General features: G+C 44.4%; 1 protein-coding gene across 3 annotated transcripts in view; it reads left to right on the top strand.

Annotated features, from left to right (window-relative positions):
• UNC80 (unc-80 homolog, NALCN channel complex subunit) overlaps positions 1-23,863 on the top strand; it is a 126,812-nt gene that overhangs the window by 89,450 nt on the left and 13,499 nt on the right. For 2 of the 3 annotated variants that reach the window (XM_053946991.1, XM_053946990.1), the window contains exons 47-61: positions 1,166-1,262; positions 1,778-1,948; positions 2,144-2,236; positions 4,534-4,569; positions 4,895-5,113; positions 8,060-8,260; positions 10,597-10,720; positions 13,007-13,132; positions 14,991-15,114; positions 15,842-16,048; positions 17,560-17,744; positions 18,592-18,757; positions 19,895-20,074; positions 21,515-21,653; positions 23,627-23,683. In XM_053946991.1, coding sequence (XP_053802966.1) covers positions 1,166-1,262; positions 1,778-1,948; positions 2,144-2,236; positions 4,534-4,569; positions 4,895-5,113; positions 8,060-8,260; positions 10,597-10,720; positions 13,007-13,132; positions 14,991-15,114; positions 15,842-16,048; positions 17,560-17,744; positions 18,592-18,757; positions 19,895-20,074; positions 21,515-21,653; positions 23,627-23,683 — 2,125 coding nt within the window. The remainder of the gene's footprint in view (positions 1-1,165; positions 1,263-1,777; positions 1,949-2,143; positions 2,237-4,533; positions 4,570-4,894; positions 5,114-8,059; positions 8,261-10,596; positions 10,721-13,006; positions 13,133-14,990; positions 15,115-15,841; positions 16,049-17,559; positions 17,745-18,591; positions 18,758-19,894; positions 20,075-21,514; positions 21,654-23,626; positions 23,684-23,863) is intronic. The other variant, XM_053946992.1, reaches the window with a different exon arrangement.

Below are 23,863 nucleotides of genomic sequence, written 5' to 3'. Positions count from 1 at the left end.
GGAGGGTGTTGATTTGCCCTAAAGCAGAATATGTATGGCTGTATGGTGTATCCAGGACATTCTGTCTCTTGATAGTAATCCATGCAACGCTGCATCTAAGAATTTGGCTGCTTTGTGATTTTTATAAGGATCTTCAAATTGCTTTCCAAATTTGCACTTCTGTTAAATATTAGTTATCTTGATGCACTGTGAAGTCTGTCTGGCCTTAAAGTTAAGGCTTCGTAGTAATAAAGTGGGATTTTATGATATAGAAAATTTTAATATAAAGTGGTACAGAAACAGAAGATATTTCTTCCTCTTTGTGTACATTCACATAAAATCTTGGAGATTTCAGTGGAGAACTATGAAAAACATCTCTGAAAATTCTCAAGCATGAGTTGATGATGAGACTGTAGATGAGTGTGCTGTGTATCTGGTATCTTCCATATGAAGATCAGAATTATGATTTACGTGTTTTAGCACCTTACCTTTGACTTGGGCTCCTGCATAACAAGGTCACCTCTGAAAACAGGATTATAGTTCTATTAAAAACATTATTCTTGTACAAATATTATTCTTTCTGGTTTCTTAATGCCCAGAACTAATTATGCCCAAAGTGATATTTGTATAATGTGACTTAAATGCTTTTGAAACCTTTTTCTGAAATCACTAGCAAAACAGTCACTTTTGTGCTGGCACCCATGTGGCTATGAGTATAAAAGGGGCTTGATTTTTGAGAAGTAAAACTGTGTTCTGCTATCAGTGGTGCATCAGCATCATTTTTTGTGTGGTTAGAACATCTAAGAAAAAAAGCATTAAAAATTATGCTTAAAAATTATAATGAATTTGACATATGTCCTTGCCATATATGAGCTTAAGAATTAGCTTTTGATGGGAGATGTTTGAAACAGAACTCTGTAGGCATTTTGCTCAGCAGCAGGTGACCTGCTGAGAGCTGTTTCACCTACTGAGTTCTTGGGCAATAGGGTTCAAGTAGGAGTGCAGCATATGTTTCTTTTACAGAGACAGATTTTTATCTGTTCAAAAGCCTATTGGGCATTGTTAATGTGAAAAGCAAGCAATAGCAGAGGGGGGAAAGGAAATGTGCTGGCTCCTTTCATACTTAGTATGTGATAGTGTGTGATACTTAGTGTGATAGTCTCCTCATATTGCTTTACTCCCTCAGACTTCTGCTATGGGAATGAAGATCTGACCTTTTCCATCAGTGAAGCCATCAAGCTGTGTGTGACAGTGGTGGCTTATGCTCCTGAGTCATTCAGAAGGTGATTCTCTGTTGTCTTGACTTGTGCACACTCAGAAAAGGCATAAAGGCTGCATATGGTATGTGAAAGCAAGGCTGGCAAATGGAGGCAGAGGATAAAGAATTCCAAGTGTGGGGCTTCTCTGAGGCCAAGCCTCTGCCTGTTACCCCTTCCTAGGGGTAACACCAGCTCCAAAGTACATATGTTAGTTTGCAAGAGGGATTCAGGGAAGAAAAGAGTCTTTGGAAGGGAAAATAGTTGTTAGCAAATAGATGACGTATTTGGAAGATACCTGAAAGTTCAGGGGTTTATTATTAGCATTAGTGTAAGTATTAGTATTATTGTTTCATGCATCATCTAGTTTCCCCCTGAAGTTCCTCATCCAATTTTTTCTTTGGCTCAAGACTTCTAGTGAGAAGCAATGAAACCATTGCCTGGTTACAGATCCAGGGTCTTCAGACAGAAACCTAAGCCTCTACCTAATGTGATTTCAGGGATGACAAAATAAAACAGAACAAGTGTTGTTATTTTTCCAGCCTCCAGATGCTGATGGTCTTGGAAGCCCTGGTTCCCTGTTACTTGCAAAAATTGAAGCGACAAACCTCTCAAGTGGACACTGGGACAGCAGCTCGTGAGGAGATTGCTTCCATGGGTGCCCTTGCCACCTCTTTGCAGGCCCTCCTGTACAGTGTAGAAGTTCTCACCAGGTAACACACGTGGGCCAAGGGGCTGAGCCTGCATTTGGATGTCTGTGCGGGGACAGGGAATGCCCAGGAGGCCACAACACGCAGCTTAGCTTGAGTTTTTCAGACTTGGTAAAATCACTGCAAGTAATTTCTGTGAAATTTCTGTGTGCTTGTTAGATTTAATGTGTAGTGTGCTGTTCACCTTCTCTTTGCCAGGCCTATGACAGCCCCACAGATGAGTCGATGTGACCAAGGCCATAAAGGGACCACAACAGCAAACCACACCATGTCAGCAGGTGTGAACACCAGGTAAGGCTTTTCTTTTCTTTTCTTTTCTTTTCTTTTCTTTTCTTTTCTTTTCTTTCTTTTCTTTTCTTTTCTTTTCTTTTCTTTCTTTTCTTTTCTTTTCTTTTCTTTTCTTTTCTTTTCTTTTCTTTTCTTTTCTTTTCTTTTCTTTTCTTTTCTTTTCTTTTCTTTTCTTTTCTTTTCTTTTCTTTTCTTTTCTTTTCTTTTCTTTTCTTTTCTTTTTCATTTTCTGAAACAGTTCTGGTTTGGTTTTTTTTTTTTTGGTAAAGTTAAATCTCATTGCTCAGAGTGCTTAGCCTCTGACAGCTTGAGGGAATGCTCTGGGTACTGTACTGTGGGAGAAAACAGTCACATCCAAAGAGCCCATTCCCCAGGACTGCATTTCTGATGATACCCAGAATACCCATGACTAGGATTTCTAGTTTAAAACATTTCTGATGATACCCAGAATACCCATGACTAGGATTTCTAGTTTAAAACAATAGAGGACACACATCCTAAAAGATTCATTCCCCTTTCTGCCCTCTAGAAATATATTGCTGAAGCTCACTCATTTTCTGCTTTGCTTCCTGCTGAGTCCAGTGTCAAAGTGACCAGTGGGCAGAGCGTGCTTGGCCAGCAGAAGGGTCAGATCCTTCTGGCCTTGTTCTAAGGGGCTGAACACCTGTACAAACTCAAACTGCCTGTCAGCTGAGGCTCTCAGAGATGGCACCCCCTCTAGTTTTCTTTTGCTCCCTTTCCCATTTCCTTGTACATTCCCTGTGGTCTCTTTCTATGATTTTTACCTCCACATTGATCTGGGGCTTTTTTTGTAGTTATAGATAGTACAGGAAGGGTAACTGACAACTTGAGAGAAGTCAAAAGGATGCCTAGAAATATTCTTGTCCTTCTTAAAAAACCCCCAAACCCAACAAAACAAAACACCAAAGAACTTTCTCACAGAAGAAGGAAACAAAGAAGGACATGGCATCAGTGAACTGTAATTTTGATCCTTGGCCATAGTGACCATTCCAGTTAGGCTGCTGCAAATTAGACAAGGCCACTGACAATTTACTTGGTCATAGAGGAAGGGATTAATCCACCCACAAGCATTTGGGAATGTAGGGTTTTTTAGCAGCAGGCAGCCCTGCCTTCTCCTGGCCAGACTATGCCTTAGTGTGCTAAAAATTTGAATGTTTGTGCTGACCTAGAAGAGGAATTGTAGCCTAGCAAAAGTTGGGGTAGCTGTTTTTCTGGAGTTTTCCAAGTTATTACCTATCTTTTTTTTTTAATCATTCAAGGGATTTAGAAATCAATTTCTGCATGGATCATCAAAGGGCTATTATGTCAGTTTATTAATGTGTACACATCTTGGTTGGTAACTCCTGTCATCAGTCTGTTATTCTTTAAAATATATTCAGTCATGGTTAAAACATGACTTTGAATTTCAGTCCCTGATGAGAAGCAGATAAATTCCAGACATGACAAACCAGCAGATAAACCAGAATGCTGAGGTCTGAAGTGGATATATGCCATTTACTGCATTTGCAAGATTGCTCAGTCTAAGGAAAATAAGGTGTAATGGAAAGTAGTACTTTATTATCTGTCTGCTGATTTTGGAGAGCAGTTAATATGTATCTGCTGACAGACAATGTAGACATTCCCAGTGCAGGGTGACTCAGGCATCTTGACTTACATTTCCAGATTTTTCTCATTATCAGACATTCAGCCTCTGATCCAAAATATTTCTGCACTGCTCCAAGTTTTCTGCACTTGTTTCTTCTGTTGTGTTATCATTGCAACAGACATCTGCTAGCAACAGGAGGAGTCTCATGAGGTTAGAATGATTACTGTTCAAGCCTTGGACATGGTAGCCAAGTTGTGCAGGGTCTATTAATGCTTTCTCAAAAAGAAGTAACAAGAGAAAATGACAAGAAAACAAACAAAAAAAAAAAACCCCACAAACCCACTCTGAGGTATTCTTTTCACTTGGTGAGCTCTGGTTTTATGAAAGAGACTTGAGCACTGGGGTGAAAATCAGTAAGAGAAATCACTTGAAAGAGAGCTATGTTTTTTAAGCCTGAAGTTTTCCTTTCAGAACAAGGCCAATAACTCTAGGAATATGTTTTGTGGTGGAAGTTGGTAGATAAAGGCAATTCAGTGTGGTCAGTAACTACACATAGGCATTGTTCCAGTGACACAAGATACCATCCTGACCATGGTGAATAAACCTCTGGACTAGAACAATGTCACTTTCTTTTAGTGCAAGTTTAGGCACTACTGAGTTGCTGTTTGCAACCTCACTGTTTCTGTTTTCCCAGGTACCCAGAACAGGGAGCCAAACTGCACTTTATCAGGTACAGTAAAATTTTATCCCAATCTCCCCTGATGTGTGATGAAACGTTCCCACACACAGTTGCTGTGACAAGCAGCCTTTTGTCAGGGAATGTGTCAAAGGATAGTTTATCTAAAAAATATTTACGTTTTTAGCAAGACTTGGAAGATTATAACTTCCCCTTTTTTTTTTTTTTTTTTTGTTTCTCAATTGCAGATGCAACTAACTTTTCTTTCAGTTGCAGAGGAAAGTATCTGTTGCAAAAAGAAGATGAAGAGGTTGTAATCTATCCCAGATGATCTACTGCCTATAACACTCTCTACTCTGTCTTACTTTGTATCCTGCAGGGAGAACCTTCACTTAATGGAGGAGGGCCAGGGTCTTCCCCGAGAGGAGCTGGATGAAAGAATTGCCAGAGAGGAGTTCAGGAGACCACGGGAGTCGTTGCTGAATATCTGCACAGAGTTTTACAAGCACTGTGGTCCGAGGCTGAAGATTTTGCAGAATCTGGCTGGTGAGCCCCGAGTGACTTCTCTGGAGCTGCTGGATGTGAAGTCCCACATGAGGTATTCCACAAGCATTCTGCTTGTTCATTTCAGGGGGATTCCTTTCTTTTAGCTCTTTCTTTTTCATGCTAGCAGATGGAATCACCTTTTGGTTGTGTAGTTGTGTGTTTTTGTCTCAAACATGCAGAGGCTGTTTTGGATGTTCCTTAGATTGTACTGATGGTTTCTTAAGCTTTTCCTGGTCTCATTCTGACCCCCATCTGAAACAGCTCCCTCTGATGCCTCAGGACAAGATAAGTCTGTCTCTGCAGGGCAAGGGCTGGGGAAGCTGCCTACCTGATTGAATACAACCTTTATCCTCTCCAGTGGCACTGTGCATCAGAGCCAGCAGCTTGCAAGCAAAAAAGGCAGAACAGCCACTTTCTAATACAGGCAAGGATGGGACAGAGGGCAGTTACAGGCCCAGCACTTCAGCATGTGATGCAGCAGATGCCCAAATCTTCTCCTGGAGTGCTGCACTGAGTCCAGCTCATGGGTTGGATGCTCACTGCAGGCAGTTTCATATGGTGCTGGCCTGGGAGAAGTTGGGAGTAGGACCTCCTAACACTTTGGGCCTGATTCTCTGAGTTTGCACTTCATGGTAAACACAACATAAATGCTACTGAGAAGCAATAACTGGGAGAAAAGGGCATAGATCTGATTATTTTGTCAGTTTTTCATTTACACTAGCAGCTGGCAAATACTGCTCTCTTTTCAAGAGAGAAAATCTCTCATGGTCAGAGGTTACAGCAGTAAAGCTGACACTGATTTACAGCAGATAATGATTTATGTTTTGATTCCTTTAAGTCTCCTGGAAAGTGCTACAAATAGCTGCTTTGTCAGGGTTGTGACCTAAAATGCTTAATCATAGAGATCTCTAAATAAAAGCAACATATCTTGATCCTTACAAAAATTCATAAGTATCAGTGACATGACTGACAGGATTTAACCACTGTAGGACAAACACAGTTCTACATGGAGAGCAGATTTATCAGAATGTGATGTGACATTCATGGTCTTGGAAGGCTGACAGGTGCCATTTCAGAGGCTTCAGAAAACAGGATAATGTGCTAGTCACTTCAGACAGGATTTATCTCACCCAGTTTTAGCCATTTAAAAGTCAAATGTTTAGTCTGCATAAGTCATGAAGATCTTTTTGCACCCAACTGAAAGGAAGATACACATCCAACTGTTTATCCCACTATTTCAGGAAGATAAAAATTTCCCAGGTTGCTTATTTCTGCTAGGAAGCAGCTAGCTGATTAATTGAGATTGATGTTTCAAGTTGGATGAAATGGATCTCACACTTTATAATGCATAAAGAAGTTCTTATATATCGTTGCTTGGAACTGGTATTGTATTGCTGAAGAAGCTTAATTATATGATAATTTAAATTTCACAGCATTTAAGAAAGCAGACTGACTTCACAGTAGGACAAAGCAGTTTTAAAAAAGGAATAATAAAGAAATTCTGGATAAAAACCCAATTTTATACCACTTTTGGTTAATCTGAGGAACTTGTTGCCCTTGATATTACTAGGCAGATTATAAAGAGAATAGAAATATGCCATTAATTGGATGCATTTCAGACAAAGCCCCCACATTATGGATAGGATTGTACTGTAATCATCCAATACAAAGTCTGTTGATGTTTCATGTTTTATTTCTGGTCTTTGCTTACTACAAATATCCAAGTATTTCAGTAGATTTTCATCAAACTGCAAGTGTAAGTCAAATGCTGCCATGATATTTCACAGTCAATACAAAAAAATGCCATTGGCAAGGCCATCTGGGATAGTGGAAAAAGAACAGCAACACAATCTGTAGAGGTGTTAGGAGAAACAAGTAAAAACTGCAAGGAGCAATCCTACAAAGGACATGTTGTGTTAACCGATGGACACTTTATTTTTAAAATTTAACACCTGAAAATTGCACAGTGATACTTCCTAAAGGGATAATGCTGAAAAACAAGCACAGAACAAAACCAAATCACTCATTAACTGACAAACAGATGATGTAAAGTCTATGTTTCACAGGTATTTGCAATGTTGTAGTCTTAACTGCCAGGAAAGGTACTTTGGTTTTAGCTACCCAAATCTCTAATTCCTGATGTTCCCTTGGTGCATTTAATGTCAATGTAAAAGTAATGTTTAGAGCATTCACGTATTCTTAAATATAAACAGTGATTCCAGCAAAAAAGTCTTAACAGACCAGAACTGTGGTATCAGATCTAAGAGTTTAAATAGCAGCACATTTGACTTCTGCACCATTTTCTTTTTACCAGGCTCCTGAATATTTATATGCTAGTTCATTGGCACGTGTGTAGAAATGTTGGAAGCCTGGATGCTGAGAATTTTAGACTTTTTGTGCTAACAGGCACTCACGCCCAAAAGAACACTGCATTTGACCTGAGGCTGTAGAGAAGGCTTCCAAAATTGAATGATAGAACTGGGATTATGGGTGTGTAGTTTGAATAGAAGTGTGCAATATCACATGGTGGAAAACTTAGAGTTTAAGGGTTTAGAATGTAGTAATATATATAAAGCAAGATGGAGGTTTTAGGGTGGAGGCTGGTCTTTCTTCTTCTTCTTCACTTTCTTCACCTTCTTCTTTCTAGGTTTGGATGTTTTTGTGTAATTGGATAAAAAAGTCCGCATTGCAGGGCACGAGTGTTGGCTATTGGGTTAAAAGTAAAAATAATTTTGGTGTCATTTCTTAATTGGACAGTTTATCCTTAAAAGGCCTTGTAGAGAAAGAGATAGGGCTCCATTTTTACTTTGTTAGAGAGAAATGCTGTAGAATTCATGATTTGTGAGACTGTGACATAGATAAGAACCAATAAACATGTGAGTCCAAACAAGAAATACCATCTTGCTATTTAATCCCGACCTTGGCAGAAAAGAAGCAAAAGAACCGCCACAGAAATGCAGGTTGTGTTTCTTTTTCTCCCAACGCCCCGTGGTTTCAGGCTGGCAGAAATCGCGCACTCCCTGCTGAAGCTGGCTCCTTACGACACGCAGACGATGGAGAGCCGCGGGCTCCGGCGCTACATCATGGAGATGCTGCCCATCACCGACTGGACAGCCGAGGCGGTGAGACCTGCCCTGATCCTCATCCTAAAGAGATTGGATCGTATGTTCAATAAAATTCACAAGATGCCTACTCTGAGGTGAGCAGGTACTCTGGAAACCCTCTGGGGTCCGTTTCTGATGTTGCAAGCCTTGAAGTGTGGGTACGTCATCTACTGTCATGTTGCAGTGAGCCTTTACAGCATACCTCAAAATTACAGGTGTTTTTATCTCTGTAAGTGTGTTTATGTTGATGTTTTTGTTGTGTCTTCTGGTAGCAGCGTGGTTATTAAGAATTCAAGAGAGAACTTCCAAAAATGCCATTTTTCTTTCCCGAAAAGAAGTCTTCGGATTTTTTTCCATCTCACTGCCCTTTTAATTAACTTCTGCTGTGAGTTTTTTAATGAAAAGTTAAACTGTAGTAAGAGTGTTTCTAGCATGGCAATACTGTTGTTTTCTATGTCCTCTGTAAAGACAAAAATAGTCAGGAGCTATTCTGATTGCAGCAGATTGTGATTGCTCCCTAGTAAAAGGCAAAGAACTGCATCAGCTGCTTCAGGTCCATGCCTAGTGGAAGCCTGGTAGATCACACAGTGGCTTTATGGTATGTACAGGCTCTGGCAACTTCAAGAAGTATCGACTGTGAAGCATCCCTGATTGGAGGCAGTGGTACAAATCCAGTCTGGGTGGTATAAAATCACTCAAAACTGTGAATTTTCCAGTGATCTGAGTAAAAAGAGGCATTGGTCTTGGTCACCCTCATGGGCATATGTCCTCAACTGCTTGAATGGCACTTCATTGGCAGTCTCAGCTGAGAAGCCAAATCATGTTAGAGAACATCAGAATTATGTCCCAGTAGGAATCAAAGATGGAGCAATAACAGGGAGGTAATATCTTCTTTCTGGCATCACTATCCTTTTCTTTGGCTAACCTGCTTCAAGAAACTCCACCCTTGTAGGGAATTCAGAGGCAGAAATTTTGGTGCTTCTCTCTCCTGTTGGTTTGATTCTTTGCCATGTCTTGCCTGTTTCTTATTCATTCCTTCTTTCCCTGCTCATACTTTGTTCTGCCTCAAAGGCAGATAGGGGTTTCTGTTCTTGAAGATCTTTCTTCCTTATTTAAGTTGAATGTATGTCCATAAATTAAAATTCCTTTCATATTCTCTCTCTCTCTGGCTGTACCTAGGCTTGGCTTAAATTACTCTTTTGTCCACAAAAGGACAGCAAAGCCACTGGACCAAATGCAGCAACTAGATTTGAGCATCACAGATTTGAGTCAAGCAGTCTCTTTGGGATGGGTCTGGGTGCAAGAGCCCAGGAACCATCCCTTGGGGGTACTCATGATCAGAATCTTATACGCTGCCTCCAGTGGGCATCCCACTCCAAACCCAGTGTCTGCTGGAATCAGTGGATGTGTAAGAACAAGTACAAGAACAAACCACTGTTCTGGGGATTTAGTTACAGTGGATGCACAAAGGTGAGATTTATGGAGAATTTATGGAGATTGGTCTGGAGAAGAGTTTGCAAAGCAAACACTTGATTCCCCATGTAGCTCTGAGAAGTCACCTGAAGAGCTTGACTGGGGTATTGTTTAAGGCTTGAGCTAACAAGCTATGCCAGCCTTTTGTCTTTCTGCCCCAGTAAATGCAGTCAGATGCTGGCTTGTGAACTACAATGACTGCAGAGAGTCAGGCCCTGAGATGAAGGGTGTGAACCACTTTGATGTTAACCTGTGCTCTGTCTGCTTACGATTAGGAAGGGAAATCCTTTCAGCATCTGGTATAATCCCTAAATTTTGTTTTGGTGAAAAAAAGCAAAGTGTCAGGGAAGAAAGGATCCTGGAATGAAGGACTTTGGTGCTGATGGGGAGTGAATCATTCCTCCTGCACAAGGTGGAGATGAAGATTATACAGCTGGGTCAGTTTATGTTTAGGGCAGTGTGTGTCTGAGAGTGACACTGGTGGAGCAGCCAGAGGAGCTGCAGAGGAGCTCGCAGAGGCCACTCAGGCTGATGGGGTTTGTTCATGCCAGCGGGAACATCCATGAGCCACATGGGATGGAGGGCGATGGTCTCGGCACAGCAGACCTTTCCCCACACAGGCACACCTGAGGCCACTTTGCGGCCTCCCTCTTCAGTGGCAGGGAAGCATCAGGGAGTGAAACGCAGCTGCTGCTGTGAGGGCTTTGTGTCAGCAGCCCCAGCCCGCTCCGCCGCGTCTCCCGTCTCTCGATCGAACATCCCGTGTGCTCTGTGGCTCTGTGCCTTCCCGGGCCGCGTGGGTAAAGCGTTCTCCTGTCGCGCGCTCCGTGCTGCTCCCGGACATCGTGGCTGTGTGACACGTCTCCTCTGTGGGCGTCACTGTGTGTCGGTCGCCGTGTCTGGGCGTCTGGTGGGGGGCAGGAGCCCGCGGCTAACGGCACCTACTGTTGTATTGCAGGCGCCAGGTTGAGTGGGAGCCTGCCAGCAGTTTGATTGAAGGGGTTTGTTTGACACTTCAGAGGCAGCCTATCATATCCTTCCTGCCTCACCTTAGGTCTCTGATCAATGTCTGTGTCAATCTGGTGAGTAGCCGAGCGGCAACCCCATGAACCTTTGCTAAACCTTCCCCTGCTGTTGGTTTCTCTGGACTGAAGATGACAGTTTATTCCCATTCCTATCATTTTACCTGTCCCCTTTACCCCTCACAAGGGGACTCTGCAGGTGATGCTAGAGACAGGAAGGTTCATTTTTGAAGTGGTGCATGGGGAGATACAGTGACCGACAGCAGCGGTCAAGCGATTTATTTTCCATCACTTCCCACGCACCACTTTGAAGATCCACCTTTGCCAGACTGAGCTGAGAGCTGAGGGCTGCAAGTTGGAGAGTGGGGTGGTGGAGCCTGCACACACCTGGTAGAGACGGGGAGAGGGTGGCACTGGGGATACCTACCGTCCCCAGTGGGGAAGGGCCCTGATTGCTCTGTCAGAGGCCAGCAGCTGCTGGATAGTTAGAAGGGTTTACAAGGTGAATTGGCTCCACTGTCTGTAATGTCCCTGGCTTGATCTAGTACAGGTTTGCACTGTACAATATTCAGATCCCTCTCTTAGTAAAGTTTATGCTCCTTAGTAAAGTTTATTGCAAGAGACAAGTGATATGGAGAGAGTCTGCCTGGTCATTCAGTGGTAGACCACAGCGTTTCTGCAGCTGTTAGACTGGGGACAAGCCCCCACTTTGATGTCCGTGTAACTCCAGCCACTTAGGCAAACAAGCATGCTTTCATTCCATATGCAAAAATATAAATGAAGGGGGAAAAGCTGCACTAGAATTTTACTGTTATTGGGTTTTATAACATTTTCTCCTTAGAGCATAAATGTTATAACCTTACCTTGCAGTTTACAAAAAACATTTCAGGGTTCACCAGTGCTCTGAGGGCCTTTAAAAACAACGATCATTAGCTAAAATGCAATGGCAGGTTTTGCCAGGTTCCTGTCCTTCAAGTCAATTCGGCACTCATCGTGCCGCAAAGGCAGGGAAGCTCCAACCTGTCAGAGCCCATAAGACTTCTTCCCCGTCCAAGCAGAGGTAGCAGCTACCTGGCACTAATACAAATCTGGGCCCTCAGATTGCTTAAGAGTTGTTACATGGGGAGGTTGCTACACAGCTAGCTCAAGCAGGAGTTTGGAATGGCCTTGCAGTTTTATCAAGCAGGCATGGCAGATTGAATCACCCCAGCGAGCTCTCCAAGGGGCCCACAGTAAGAATTAGCCAGTGCTCTAAAAATAGCAGAAAGCTCTGCAGTGCTGAAGTGCAGTCATTGTGCTTATGTTCTGCTGGCTGAGAACACCAGGGAGAGCTACCAGGAACACATACTTACTGCCTTATTGCACTGTGAGCTGTGGGAGCACTGACTGCATGGTGTATCACATGTAGACCACGAAGCCCAAAAATCAATCACCCAGGAAGGCGGGGAAATATCTCAATGATAATCAATAGTGATGTAAAGAAGGGGCTCTGACACTTTTCCTTCCAAATTGTACTTTGGTTTTCTGGCAAAAAATTGGTTACTGCCTTTTTCCCCAGGCTGAATTTGAAAAAGAAGCATGCATTAATCTCCCATAAGCTTAGGTGTCTGCCAGGTACCTTCTCCCTGTTCCTGTCATCTACATGTGTCTGGTCATGGTGAGAAACAGGCATATGCAGGCCTGTGATTTAATTGCTCCTGAGGGACACATCCCAAACAGTGCAAATAACTCTCCCCTAGAAGTGCTGTTTCCCTGTGGTGAATATTCAAGAAGTTCCAGACAACCAGGGCACATGCAGGTGACTCTGCTTCGGACATCTGGGGTCGGTCAGCTGAGAGGAATCATGCTTAAGAGTTCCCCAGAATAGGCTGTGTTTGAGAGGAATCTGAACATTGTACAAAACCTGGCTTGGGTCAGACTTAGGACATTATTTTTCAAGCAAGGGAAGGGAAAAGATGTCCACTTTCAATGCAGACTTTTTGCTTTGATGACAGATTTTTATTTGTTACAGTTGTCAAATGACATATCCTCCAACTCTAGCTGTTCCACCAGTCCAGTGCTGGTCATTCAGGGCTGGTACTGGGTACATTTATAAATGTACCGGGTTTCCTGTGCACTCCTCCCATCCATGCTGGTTTCCCTCTTTTCCCCTCCCCTTCCCTGCTAGAACACCGTCTCCTCACTGGCCCCAGCTCCTGCAAGGACCACTGAGGGGGCTGGTTCTACTAGATCCACCCCAACTCAGTGCTCAATGAAAGGCACCTCCATTTCACTGACGTTGGAGGATATGGCATGGATGAAACTGTAAGTAGCCAGTTGTGGTGATGTGCTCTGTTTGTATTGCAGGTGATGGGAGTGGTAGGACCCTCCAGTGTGGCTGACGGATTACCCCTTCTTCATCTCAGCCCTTATCTCTCGCCACCTCTGCCCTTCAGCACAGCTGTTGTCCGGCTTGTAGCATTGCAGATACAGGTGTGTCTGCCCTGGCCCACGGCCAGGCCTTTAGAGCTTCTGGTTGAGACACCAACTCATCAGTGCTCTGTTTTCTTTCTGCAAAAGCTGGGCAAAAACTGTGGAACGTGCATCAAAAATTAAGGAGAAGCGACATGTAAATTCTCCCTTCTTTCTGAAGGCTTGAACTGAGCTCAGAACTCATCTGTTGGGGCCAAGTCCACAGCAAGCATCCATCAGCTTAACACTGCCATTGAAGTCCAGGGAGTTTGGCTGATGGATGCTGTGTAAGGCTCTGACAAGCAGGTCAGGATTCTCTGCAGGATCTAAGGAGTTAGCGTAAGACTTCTGCCACAGGAGGACGGGCCCTGGCTTGGGATACATCCATGCAACCCTTCGTGTCTTCCTGTGGGACCATGTGTGTAACTGAGAGTGGAGTTTGTGCTCTTCTGCTCTTACCTGAGCTGGTCACACAGTGTGCCAGCACAAAAAGCAGGGCAACTTGGCTTTTCAGCTGCTGACGCAATGGTGTCCTTGTTGCCAGAATTAAAAAAAAAAAAAGTTCCAGACTTTTTGGAGAATTTCACCACTATTCCTTTCTCATAGCAGCACTATAACTTTTTATAGAGTCTTTCTGCCTCGGTGTCCCTTTCCTTCCCCATTGGCATGAAATTAGTCTGAATGGTGACCAAAGAAGTGACAAATTTCCTTATCTAGCTCCAACTTGCATTTTAAAATATGCATTGGTACGTCCAGTTGAATACTTAGGCAGGTATTTGTGAGCAGCAGGGTGGCTTGGGAAGGAAGGCTTACAGGGACCAACACACAAAGCTGTCCCTCAGAGCATGAGGTACAAAAGGACTTTTTGGTACAAACTGACACAGAAAGAGAACAGATTTCTTCCAGCTCTGAGATAATGGTTCTTTAATCAAAACAAATGAAAACAAAAGGCTACTTTCACCTGCTGTGAAATATTATCTACTAAAAAACCCAAAATAGATACCAAATTAATATTTTTTAAATTATGGGGAACATTTATTATGCTCTTTTCCCTGTTCACTCATTTGTGGGCTTAAATGTAATGAAAACCGAGCATGTCAGGAAAAACACAAATCATAATTCCCAACACTTCCAGCAGAATAAAAAATAGAACTACTTCACACCCCATCAGAAAACATCTCCTAGAATTTCTCAGCCCATGTCTGCAAGCTTGAGGAGTTGCAAGGTTCAGTTGCATTTCACAGCTAAGTCTGTAGCAACTAGGATGTTGTAAATGAGCAAAGGTTCTAGTGGCAGCTGTTTGACTTAACTCCTCTAAAAGAAGGTGAAAGACCTTTCAATTTAAGCTTGACTATGTGTCAAGAAGTAAACATGCAATTTGTTTATTTTTCAGGAGTTCATTCTTTGTGTTAGGGAGGATGACAGGGCAGCACAAAGTGAGGCAGAACAAAAATACCTTTTGGGAATAGCCTCCATGTTCGGACAGGAGAATATTTAGATAATGTCCTTTGTGCAGTTTCTCTGTTCCTTTTTTTATTCTCTGTGTCAGATCCTGATACCACTCACAGCAGTGCAGAGCTCAGCACTAACACTCAGCTGACTCCTGTGGGATACATCTGATTTTGTTAATTGATAATTAGGAGTTAGGAGTGTGGGCTTCTTACGTTTGGCTGTGACACGAGCAGGTGATCCCTGTGTTACTCTGGAATTCCCTTTACTCCTGACTAAGTGGTCTGAGGGCATCTCATTCAATCAGATCAGCAGTGCTGGTGTTGTGCTGTGTGAACAGGGTGGCCGGGGGATCGTCATTCCCGGCTGTGACTTGTGTGCATGATCTGCTGATGAAATCGTTTAATCCTTTTTTATTATTACTGCGCAGGCTTTGAAAGAAGATTTCCCCCTAAGCCATGTCGTCTCCCCATTCACCAATCAGGAAAGAAGGGAAGGAATGCTTTTAAACCTACTGATTCCATTTGTGCTCACAGTAGGATCTGGAAGCAAAGGTCTGACTAATTTAACAAAAAGAATTTTTGTCCCCCTTTTCTGACAACTGATGTTTGCTCTTTCCCTGCTCTCTGTATTTTATTTTAATTTTAAATTTTTAATTTTGTTTTCTGTCACTGGCAGTATGTCAGCAAAGTGCCCTTTGGGTCTGAGACTGAAAAGAGCCCTATTGGGATTAGTTATTATTTCTTCTCTTTATTTCAGCTGTGCCTTGGTTCTTGAGTCAGGTCTTACACAGACATGCTCTGCTTTTGAAACTGGAGTGCAGGGCAAGACAAATCTAGTAGCAGAAGTCACAGAGGGGAGCAAAGATCACAGAAATTGCGTGCCCCCGTGGATCACAGTTTACTCAATCCATGCCACTTGTCTTGCACAAGTCCTGCTCCTTGCTTTCTGCTATAGAGGGTCTTCACTGGTAAATCCCTAAATGAAAGCAAAGAGTAAAGGGAGAGGGGAATGCCAAAAGGAAATGAAACCACTGGATGGGACATTTCTTTGTGCTGTGTAGCTCTGTGTTTGTGCGTGTTTGTGTTGGTGCTAAAATAACCTTTGCCTTTGCTTGCAGGAGGAGAAGCAGCATAACAAAGTGTGGGGGACGGAGTTTTGGCTTAGGGGACATTTGAGATGCACCCCATTTTGGAGCTGAGCAGGGTCTGGATCTTTTGAGTGTCTGTGATGGGATGTAGCCTGATCTTTCTCTCTCTTTCCCCTCCCAATGCATCTCAGACAGCCCCTGGCTGGAGCAGCCTGAGGTCCTGCTGCTGCTCCAGACTGTTATCAATATCCTCCTGCCACCTCGCATCATCAGCACTTCCCGCAGCAAGAATTTCATGCTGGAGAGCTCCCCTGCCCACTGCTCCACCCCGGGGGACGCAGGGAAGGACCTGCGCCGGGAGGGGCTTGCAGAATCCACCAGCCAGGCTGCCTACCTGGGTGAGTGATGGCCTCTGCTGACCACTGGGAAGAGACAGAGTTAAGGTGGAGTGCTCAAGGCTGTGGAGAGCACCAAAGAAAACCATCTCAGGCAGGAGCTAACTGACCTCTTTAGAGTTGCTTTAGCCTTGTCCTGAGCAGGGGCCAGAGTGTGAAGTCAGGAGTATCTCTGGAGTACACGGCAACGTGAGCGGTGTCTGTGCTGCAGCTGGAGGAGGAGCAGCACAGGTAGAAGTCACTCAGTTTTCATACTGCCAGACCACAGCAGAGGCCACAAAGGCGAGTCAGACTGCCCATCAGCCCCTAACATCACAGTCCCACTGGCCCTTGGCCATCTAGGGCGAGAGATGATGTAGCCTGTCTGGCTGCTGGCCCCACACTGGCTGGTGTGCCCTCTGCTTGCTGTAGGGTGGTGCAAGATAGTACTGTATTATCTCACATCTGAGCCACAGGTGAAAGGACAGAAAAAATAATTAAATTGGAGATGCAGCATCACTGAGGGCAGTCAGGCCTATACAGGGACAGTTTAGTCTAAAGTAGCCCTTCAGAAACAGCTTCTCTGTTTCTGACTTTGTGAGGGCATTTATCCGAAGATTTATATTCGGGTCTTTGTTAACCTGTATCTGGAGAATGGAGTAAATCTGATGAAAAATTGGCAGTTCACCACTGATTTAGCCCCCCACCCAAACAAACCAGGACATAGATGTCTAATGGCTGAGAAGTCTTGGCCATCCCATTAAGAAAAATGGAGTAGTCAACTTTCCCCCAACAATTCCCAGGCCTTGCTGTTTTTACCAGACCAGGGGAGCATGAAAAGGGGGAGATTCCTTGTCTCTCCTGTGAGCCAAGTGTTAATCACTGCCCGCTTTAATGCAGAACATTGTTTTGAACTTTGCTGCTGTTCATCCCCATTTGTAATGCCATGCTCTTGCTCTTGTGAATTACTGCCCTTGGTTTACTGGAACATATTTGTATTTAAATTGCAGTGTGGCTGTGACTCATGCAGCTGCTCCGCTAGAAAGGTTCTTGTCATCACCCTATAAATCATCTCCAGATTATTGTGCTCCCTGGGTGACTCTTTGTGTGGATATGCTTGGTCAAGATTCTTGAGGTTGTCTGATCAGCCAGGGCTGTATTCCTCCTCTGAGCTGCTTCCAAAATACCTGATTCTGAGAAGACAAAATAACTCTGCAGGGAAGGGAGAGGGAACACCAGAGCAAGAAAATACAGAGGAATTTAAGTATGAAGTAGAAAAATTTCTCTTGAAATGGGACTGCCAGTCCTGATCCTGAGGCCTTTACTACTAGAAGGCTGTTTGCTCCTTCCCTACAATGTTTGGAGAGTGATAGAAAAGCCAGTTGTGGCTCTGAGGTGTGTGGGCGTGCACGTACACGCAAAGCGTGCCTGTGTAGGTTTGTGCTCAATGTGGCCTCCCTATCCTTCCCCCAATGCTCGTGAGGGACACTGGTGACATCTCTGACTGCCCTTTGCTGGTGTGTGTTCCCCTGTAGCCCTGAAGGTGATCCTTGTTTGCTTTGAACGCCAACTGGACAGCCAGTGGTACTGGCTGAGCCTGCAAGTCAAAGAGATGGCCCTGCGGAAGGTGGGAGGGCTGGCCCTGTGGGATTTCCTCGACTTTATCGTGCGAACACGGATCCCTATCTTTGTGCTCCTTCGGCCCTTCATCCAGTGCAAGGTAACAGTTGCTTTGCTCCTGATGTATCACTCTCTGAAGGCAAGATAGCCCTTGTTCCCCAGCTGAGAACAAAGGAACAGCACTGCTGGAAGAACTACATGTAGTGAGTGACCTTTCAGAAGTTAGTAGGCCTAAGAACCCTTTGAAATGAAATCACAGAGCTTTTTCCTAGCCAAAACTAAAGAGTGTACCAGTCATCCAGGAGCTCTGATCCATGGAGTACAGCTAGTCTTAGTTCCTCTGGAGGGGGAAGTGCATGTGGACTTAATTCTACAATGAAGACATTCAGAGGCACTTGGAAGGAGTGTGGATGTGCTGAACCTGGGAGGGTGTTGGCAGAAATTGTCTAGTAATCTCTCTTCTGCACAGAGCTGGGCAATACAGCTAACAGCCAGGAAGGACCACCCCCCTTTCCATCTCTTGGATGAAGGTTCTGGCAGGACTTTTGTGCATGGACAGGCAGCTGCTAGGCTAAGGCACCTGGGGTTTAAGTTAATCACAGCTCCTTGCTGGTTACTAGGCAGACTAGCACATGGTCCTCTACCTTATTTAGCTTACCTTGTCTCTCAGACAGACTAGATCATCATGGAGGAAGAAGCTGTCTCATGATAGGATCATGAGCTTAGCATAAGGGAGCCCTCCATGTACCCTGTGCTACTGAGGCTTTGATCTCTGTTCAGTCAAATAGAAGATTGTCCCTGAAAGACAGGTGGAAACCTCACAGATGGAGCCAAAACCTCTTGACTACAAAGCCTGCTGGCTGCAGGCTCATGCTAGTCTGGAGACTAGCCCCAGTTCCCTGGGCACCATCTCCCTGCAGTTCTAACTACACATCCCAATTTTGCAGCTGCTGGCCCAGCCAGCTGAGAACCACGAGGAGCTGACTGCCCGGCAGCACATCTCGGACCAGCTGGAGAGGCGCTTCATCCCGCGCCCGCTCTGCAAGAGCTCCCTCATCGCCGAGTTCAACAGCGAGCTGAAGATCCTGAAGGAGGCCGTGCACAGCGGCTCTGGTAAGGAAGGCAGGGAGAGCTCATGGCCCTCAGGCCAGGCCAGACAGCTGCTTGCTTGTAACTTGTGAGGCAGACCTGGCCTCTGCCTAAATGGGAATGGGGTAATCCACACACACCCTGCCAGCCTGCCCCCCGAGCTTATGCTCAGCCTTGCCACTGAACAGCCAACAGAAGTCCAGGTTAGTTGTGAAATGCACCTATTTTTACACCCAGTCTGAGTTCCTGTTCCAGTCTCAGCTGGCTTGTGCAGCCCCAGTGCAGTGGGGCCCTCCAGGCCACTGTAAAGCCAAAGCTCCTTGTGCAGAAAGGTCTGGCTGTTCAGCAGTTGCAGATCTTCCTCCTCCTTCCTCCTGGTCTCTTGGATTTTTCTCTAGTTTGGCATCCAGATCGGCATCCCTGAGCTTCTGGGGCACTTCAGAATTCTCTCCTGCACAAGGGGAGACTTTTCTCCAGTGACGGCCACCCCTGTTGCCACAAGATGGCAGCCGCTGCTCACACATGACAAGCGGTTTATGTGTTTTGTTCTTAGGAAAACAAATTCACGAGGAGATGCTTCAGTCTTTTTTCCTTGGCAATAAATTGCCTTGTTTCTAAATGTTGAAGCTGATCTGTAAAATACAGGTTGTGAAAATCAGGCTGCATAAGTAAAACAGAGATTTTGGAAAGGTGAGGTGAGCAAGGCAGCTGCTAGTGTTTTGTCACCTCTGCCACCCCTATTACAGTATCACAGAATCATTAAGGTTGGAAAAGACCTCTGAGATCATCAAGTTCAACCTTTGACTGATCACCACCTTGTCAACTAGACCATGGCACCTAGTCCAAAGTCCAGTCATTTCCTGAACACTTCCAGGGGTGGTGACTCCACCACTGCCCTGGACAGCCCATTCTAATACTTAGCAACCCTTTCCATCAAGAAATTCCTCCTGTCCAGCCTGAGCCTCCCCTGGTGCAGCCTGAGGCCATTTCCTCTTGTCCTGTCGTTCCACCCTCCCGTCAGGAGTTTGTAGAGGGTGAGAAGATCCCCCTGCCCGACTAGCCCAGGCAGAACGAGGTGCCCGACACGACAGGAATGCTTGGCTTGCTGTTGCTCTCCAGTGCCACCAGTGACTTGGCTTTGGTTTTCCCCCTCTTGCGCAGCTTACCAAGGGAAGACATCTGTCAGCACTGTGGGCACCTCCACGTCTGCCTACCGCCTGAGCCTGGCCACCATGTCCCGCTCCAACACGGGCACGGGCACGGTGTGGGAGCAGGACAGCGAGCCCTCCCAGCAGGCCTCGCAGGACACGCTGAGCCGCACCGATGAGGAGGATGAAGAAAGTACGTGGCCAGACACGAAGCCCCGAACACTGAAGATGTTTTCTTGATGCCCAGAGGCCGTCTGGGAGGGGAGCTCAGCTGCCCCTGTCCCAGTGTGAATAAAAGGCCCACAGGAGCGTGAGGTTGAGTAGCTGGTACATGGTGTTAAAGTTTGGGTTGTAAAATACCTCTTCATTGCCTTCTGAGCTGTGGCAGGGCAAAGGGGAAGGCACACGGAGGTTTTCAGTGCCTGTGACCCAGGATGATGTGCAGTCATCACGGTGCTGACAAGGCATTTGGCAGCCAGGCCTCTCTTTGGCCCTCATGACAGTGGGCAGGGGCTCTGTAGTTAGGATCCTGTTCCTGCAGGATCCCCAAAAGCATCAAGCAGAAGGAGTGAAAATGGGGGGTTCAAAAGAAAGGCCCATGCAGTTACAGCGGAATTGCCTTTTGGGAAAGAGCAGTTAGCCTGAAACTTTGCAGGTTCAGCCCAACTTCATTTCAGCTGAGTTCACCACTAAACTTTGTACAATCCACCCAGAGCTGTACTGCTTATACATTGCTCAGATATTTAGTCACTGTGGCAAAGTATGGTTTCAGCCTCAATTAACTCTGAGCCACTCTGTGGAACAGTAAGTGTCATCTTCCTGTCTGAACTGTGGCATTATTTCCTCAGCCCTGCCTTGGATAAACACTGCTGTAAAACATTTCAGTACATCAGAATTGGAAAAAAAAGTCAAAAAGAGGAGAGAAAATGACACAACCCACCCCTTTGTTTTCTTTACTTGTAATTAACAATTTGCTGTGGCAAAAACCACAATAATTTCATTCTGGATACTTGAGAAAATTTGAAACAGCACTGAAAGTTTCAACCAGTCCTGATTGCAATCCAGCTGTCTGCATAGTTCTCTTGCAGTATGATGTAATTGAGTCAATTTATCCAAATTTTTGGTGACATTTTAAAATGCGTGTCCTGAAGGGTGTTGAAGGGTGTCGAAGGGTGTCAGTTCTGCATTTTGCTGTCAGGTATTTTGGCTTTTTTGTCACAGTGCTTTGTGAGATCATAGCAGCAGTTTATTTCACAGCAGGAAAACGTCCAGTTACTACTTTTATGCTGGAAACGCTGCATATTAACATGCAATTCTATTAATCACAGGAATTAATCCTTAGTGGAAGCTGAATTCTGCAAACGTGTTTTCCTGAGAGCCATTTAAGCTGAAAGAATACATAAATCTCTGCCCCATGTTTGTCAGGTTCCTCATCCTGCAGAGGTTTATGAGTACGTCTTTCTGCACACTGGCTGTAAAATCTAATAGAATATTCCAATTTGCAGGCTTGAGCTCTTGGTAAGTGAATGCCGGGTACTCCTTTGGCATCCTGTTATCTCTTGACAAGTGTCGAGATGCAGGTGGGGTTTGGGTGGTTGTTTCCTCTCTTTTCCTGTTTTTTCTCTCATTCTAGATGACTCCTTGAGCATGCCCAGTGTGGTAAGTGAACAAGAAACATACCTTATGGGTGCCATTGGGAGGAGGCGGTTCTCCAGCCATCTCTCCAGCATGTCTGCACCTCAGGCTGAGGTGGGCATGTTACCCAGCCAAAGGTAAAAACATGGGCTTTTCACCTTTCCCATTTTAATAACAAGAGCAGAAATGGCCCAGGTACATCAGAGAGGCGGGATAGTGGAATTGGTGCCAGCATAGTCATGCTAAATTCATTTGTCCTGGAATAATGTTAGACCAAGGGTGCAGGGTTGGAAATAATGATTTTCCAGGGCGATCTGTGTTGTGTAGGGTCCATAAGAACAAGCTGTCATCCCCAGCAACCTTCCTCTTAAACAGTTTGAGAAACACTCCACATTGCTATTTTTCTCTGCTACCACTGAACAGCAAAAGGAAATGTGGTTTTGGGGTATTCACTGAAACAGGGGACCATACCCAGTTTGTGTAGGGAAATGGGGAGGAAAAACTTTTTTTTTTTTGAGAAACTGGGAAGGAGGGAGAGAGGCAGTTTGATTTACTTTGTTTTTTTTCCATGTGTTCTTTGTCCTTCCTAGAACAGTATCTAGCTCATCACAGAAACTAAATGCCATGTTCAAAGATGGGATTTAATACTGTTTTTAACCTCAAATACTTGTTGATACAAATAACTTTGAATGCCTTATTCCTGGTTCACATGGAACGGTGAGAAAGAGCCTGTTGGGAAGTATTCACCTTTAGAAGATGTGGAGAGAGGTTTTGCATTTAAACGTGATTTTTTTTTTTCTAAATAAGCAATGTTTATTGTTTTATTTGTCCATGACATAGTTATCCAAGGATATCTGACAATAGATGTACTAATTTATGTTATTTCCTTTGAACCTTTAAAGAATATATTCTACATTATGTCTTTTGACCACCCCTGGAAGAATCAAACAACATTGTTCCCTCCTCATCCTTGCTTGGAGTTAAAGAAATAATCTGGATAGATGAAGGAAAATTAACATTTGTGGTACCTACCAGCAGAGATAGGAGAAGTTACACAGATTTTATCTGTGAGTTTTCACAAAAGGATTTACAGGAACTCATTTGACTCTTGAACACAGTTGATTCAGTCCCTTTGTTCCTTGAAAAATTAATATGCAAGACTGCATTTTCCTCAATCTTTCACTACCATCTTCAATGCACAAACTTCATAAGAGTCACAGCTGACTGAGAGCAATGTTTGCTTTGTGCTATCCGAAATCACGGTGATGCTGAGAAAAAAAAGACTTTAATTAACACAGAGCTTCTCTACTTTTTAAACGTATGGTATAGCAGGAGAATCACTTTTCATCTGGGTAGGGGAAGGACCAGCTCAGCAAGCATAATCATACTCCTCAACATCATGCCCTTTGAGTTATGGATGGTCTCTGGGCTTTCAGACTGCCTCACAAATGTAAGCTAATTAATGCTAAGTAATATTATTACTGCTTTCCTGCTGGTAACCCAGCAGACTACTTTCCTTTCTTCTTTCTTTCTTTCTTTCATGTTTTTCCTATGGCCTGAGCAGGCTGCTCCTGCCTGATGGCTGCATTGCAGAGCTGTTTATTTACAGTTTCATTGCACTATGAGACCTTGTTTCCCAGATGTTTATCCTTAGAGTTGCACCAGAAGGAGAGTGGTCTGTAGCTCATGGGAGATAGATCAGCCCTCCCTCCAGGAAGAAGTGGCTCATGGCGAAGGAAAAAAGCTTTCTATGAAGCTGACAGTAAACAGAAATGAAATAAATCAAAATGCTGCAGGAAAATAGCTTTGAAAACAGTTCCCTGCCTTATTTCTTTTAGAAACACATCCTGTTGAACTTCTCAGCTCCCCAAATCTCAGCAGAGGCTTCATGCAGTGTGAACTCTCTCTAAAGACAGCTCCTGTTATCAGATGTTCTTTCAGCTCCTCTGAATCATATATGTGCCGTTGAGCGTGTGAGACCAATTAATGTTACCGTCCTTTTTTTACCTTTTTTATTCCGTTGATATTTTTTTCCCTTGAAAACAGAGACAAGCGCATGCTTTTTGCATTTTCTTTCCCTAAATTCTTAATCTCCCTGCCCCTCCTGCAGTGAACCTAATGTCCTCGATGACTCCCCGAGCCTGGCCACTGAGGGCAGCCTCTCTAGGTACAGTGTGAACACTACCTGTCTGTCAGTGTGTGTGCTGGGAAACGAGCTGTTTCCAACCTTCTGTCTCTTCCCCTCACCTTTTGTCACTCTCTCCATCTCTGTCTCTTGTGGCTCATCAATATTCAGGCCTGCAAGTCAAAGGTGTAGCAACCCACCTTCAGTTTTCAGCTTTGATTG

The sequence above is a fragment of the Vidua chalybeata genome, chromosome 7 (assembly GCF_026979565.1).
Source record: "Vidua chalybeata isolate OUT-0048 chromosome 7, bVidCha1 merged haplotype, whole genome shotgun sequence".
Taxonomy (NCBI): domain Eukaryota; kingdom Metazoa; phylum Chordata; class Aves; order Passeriformes; family Viduidae; genus Vidua; species Vidua chalybeata.
The sequence above is the reverse complement of the archived record's forward strand: the minus strand, read 5'-3'. Positions and strand labels throughout refer to the sequence as shown.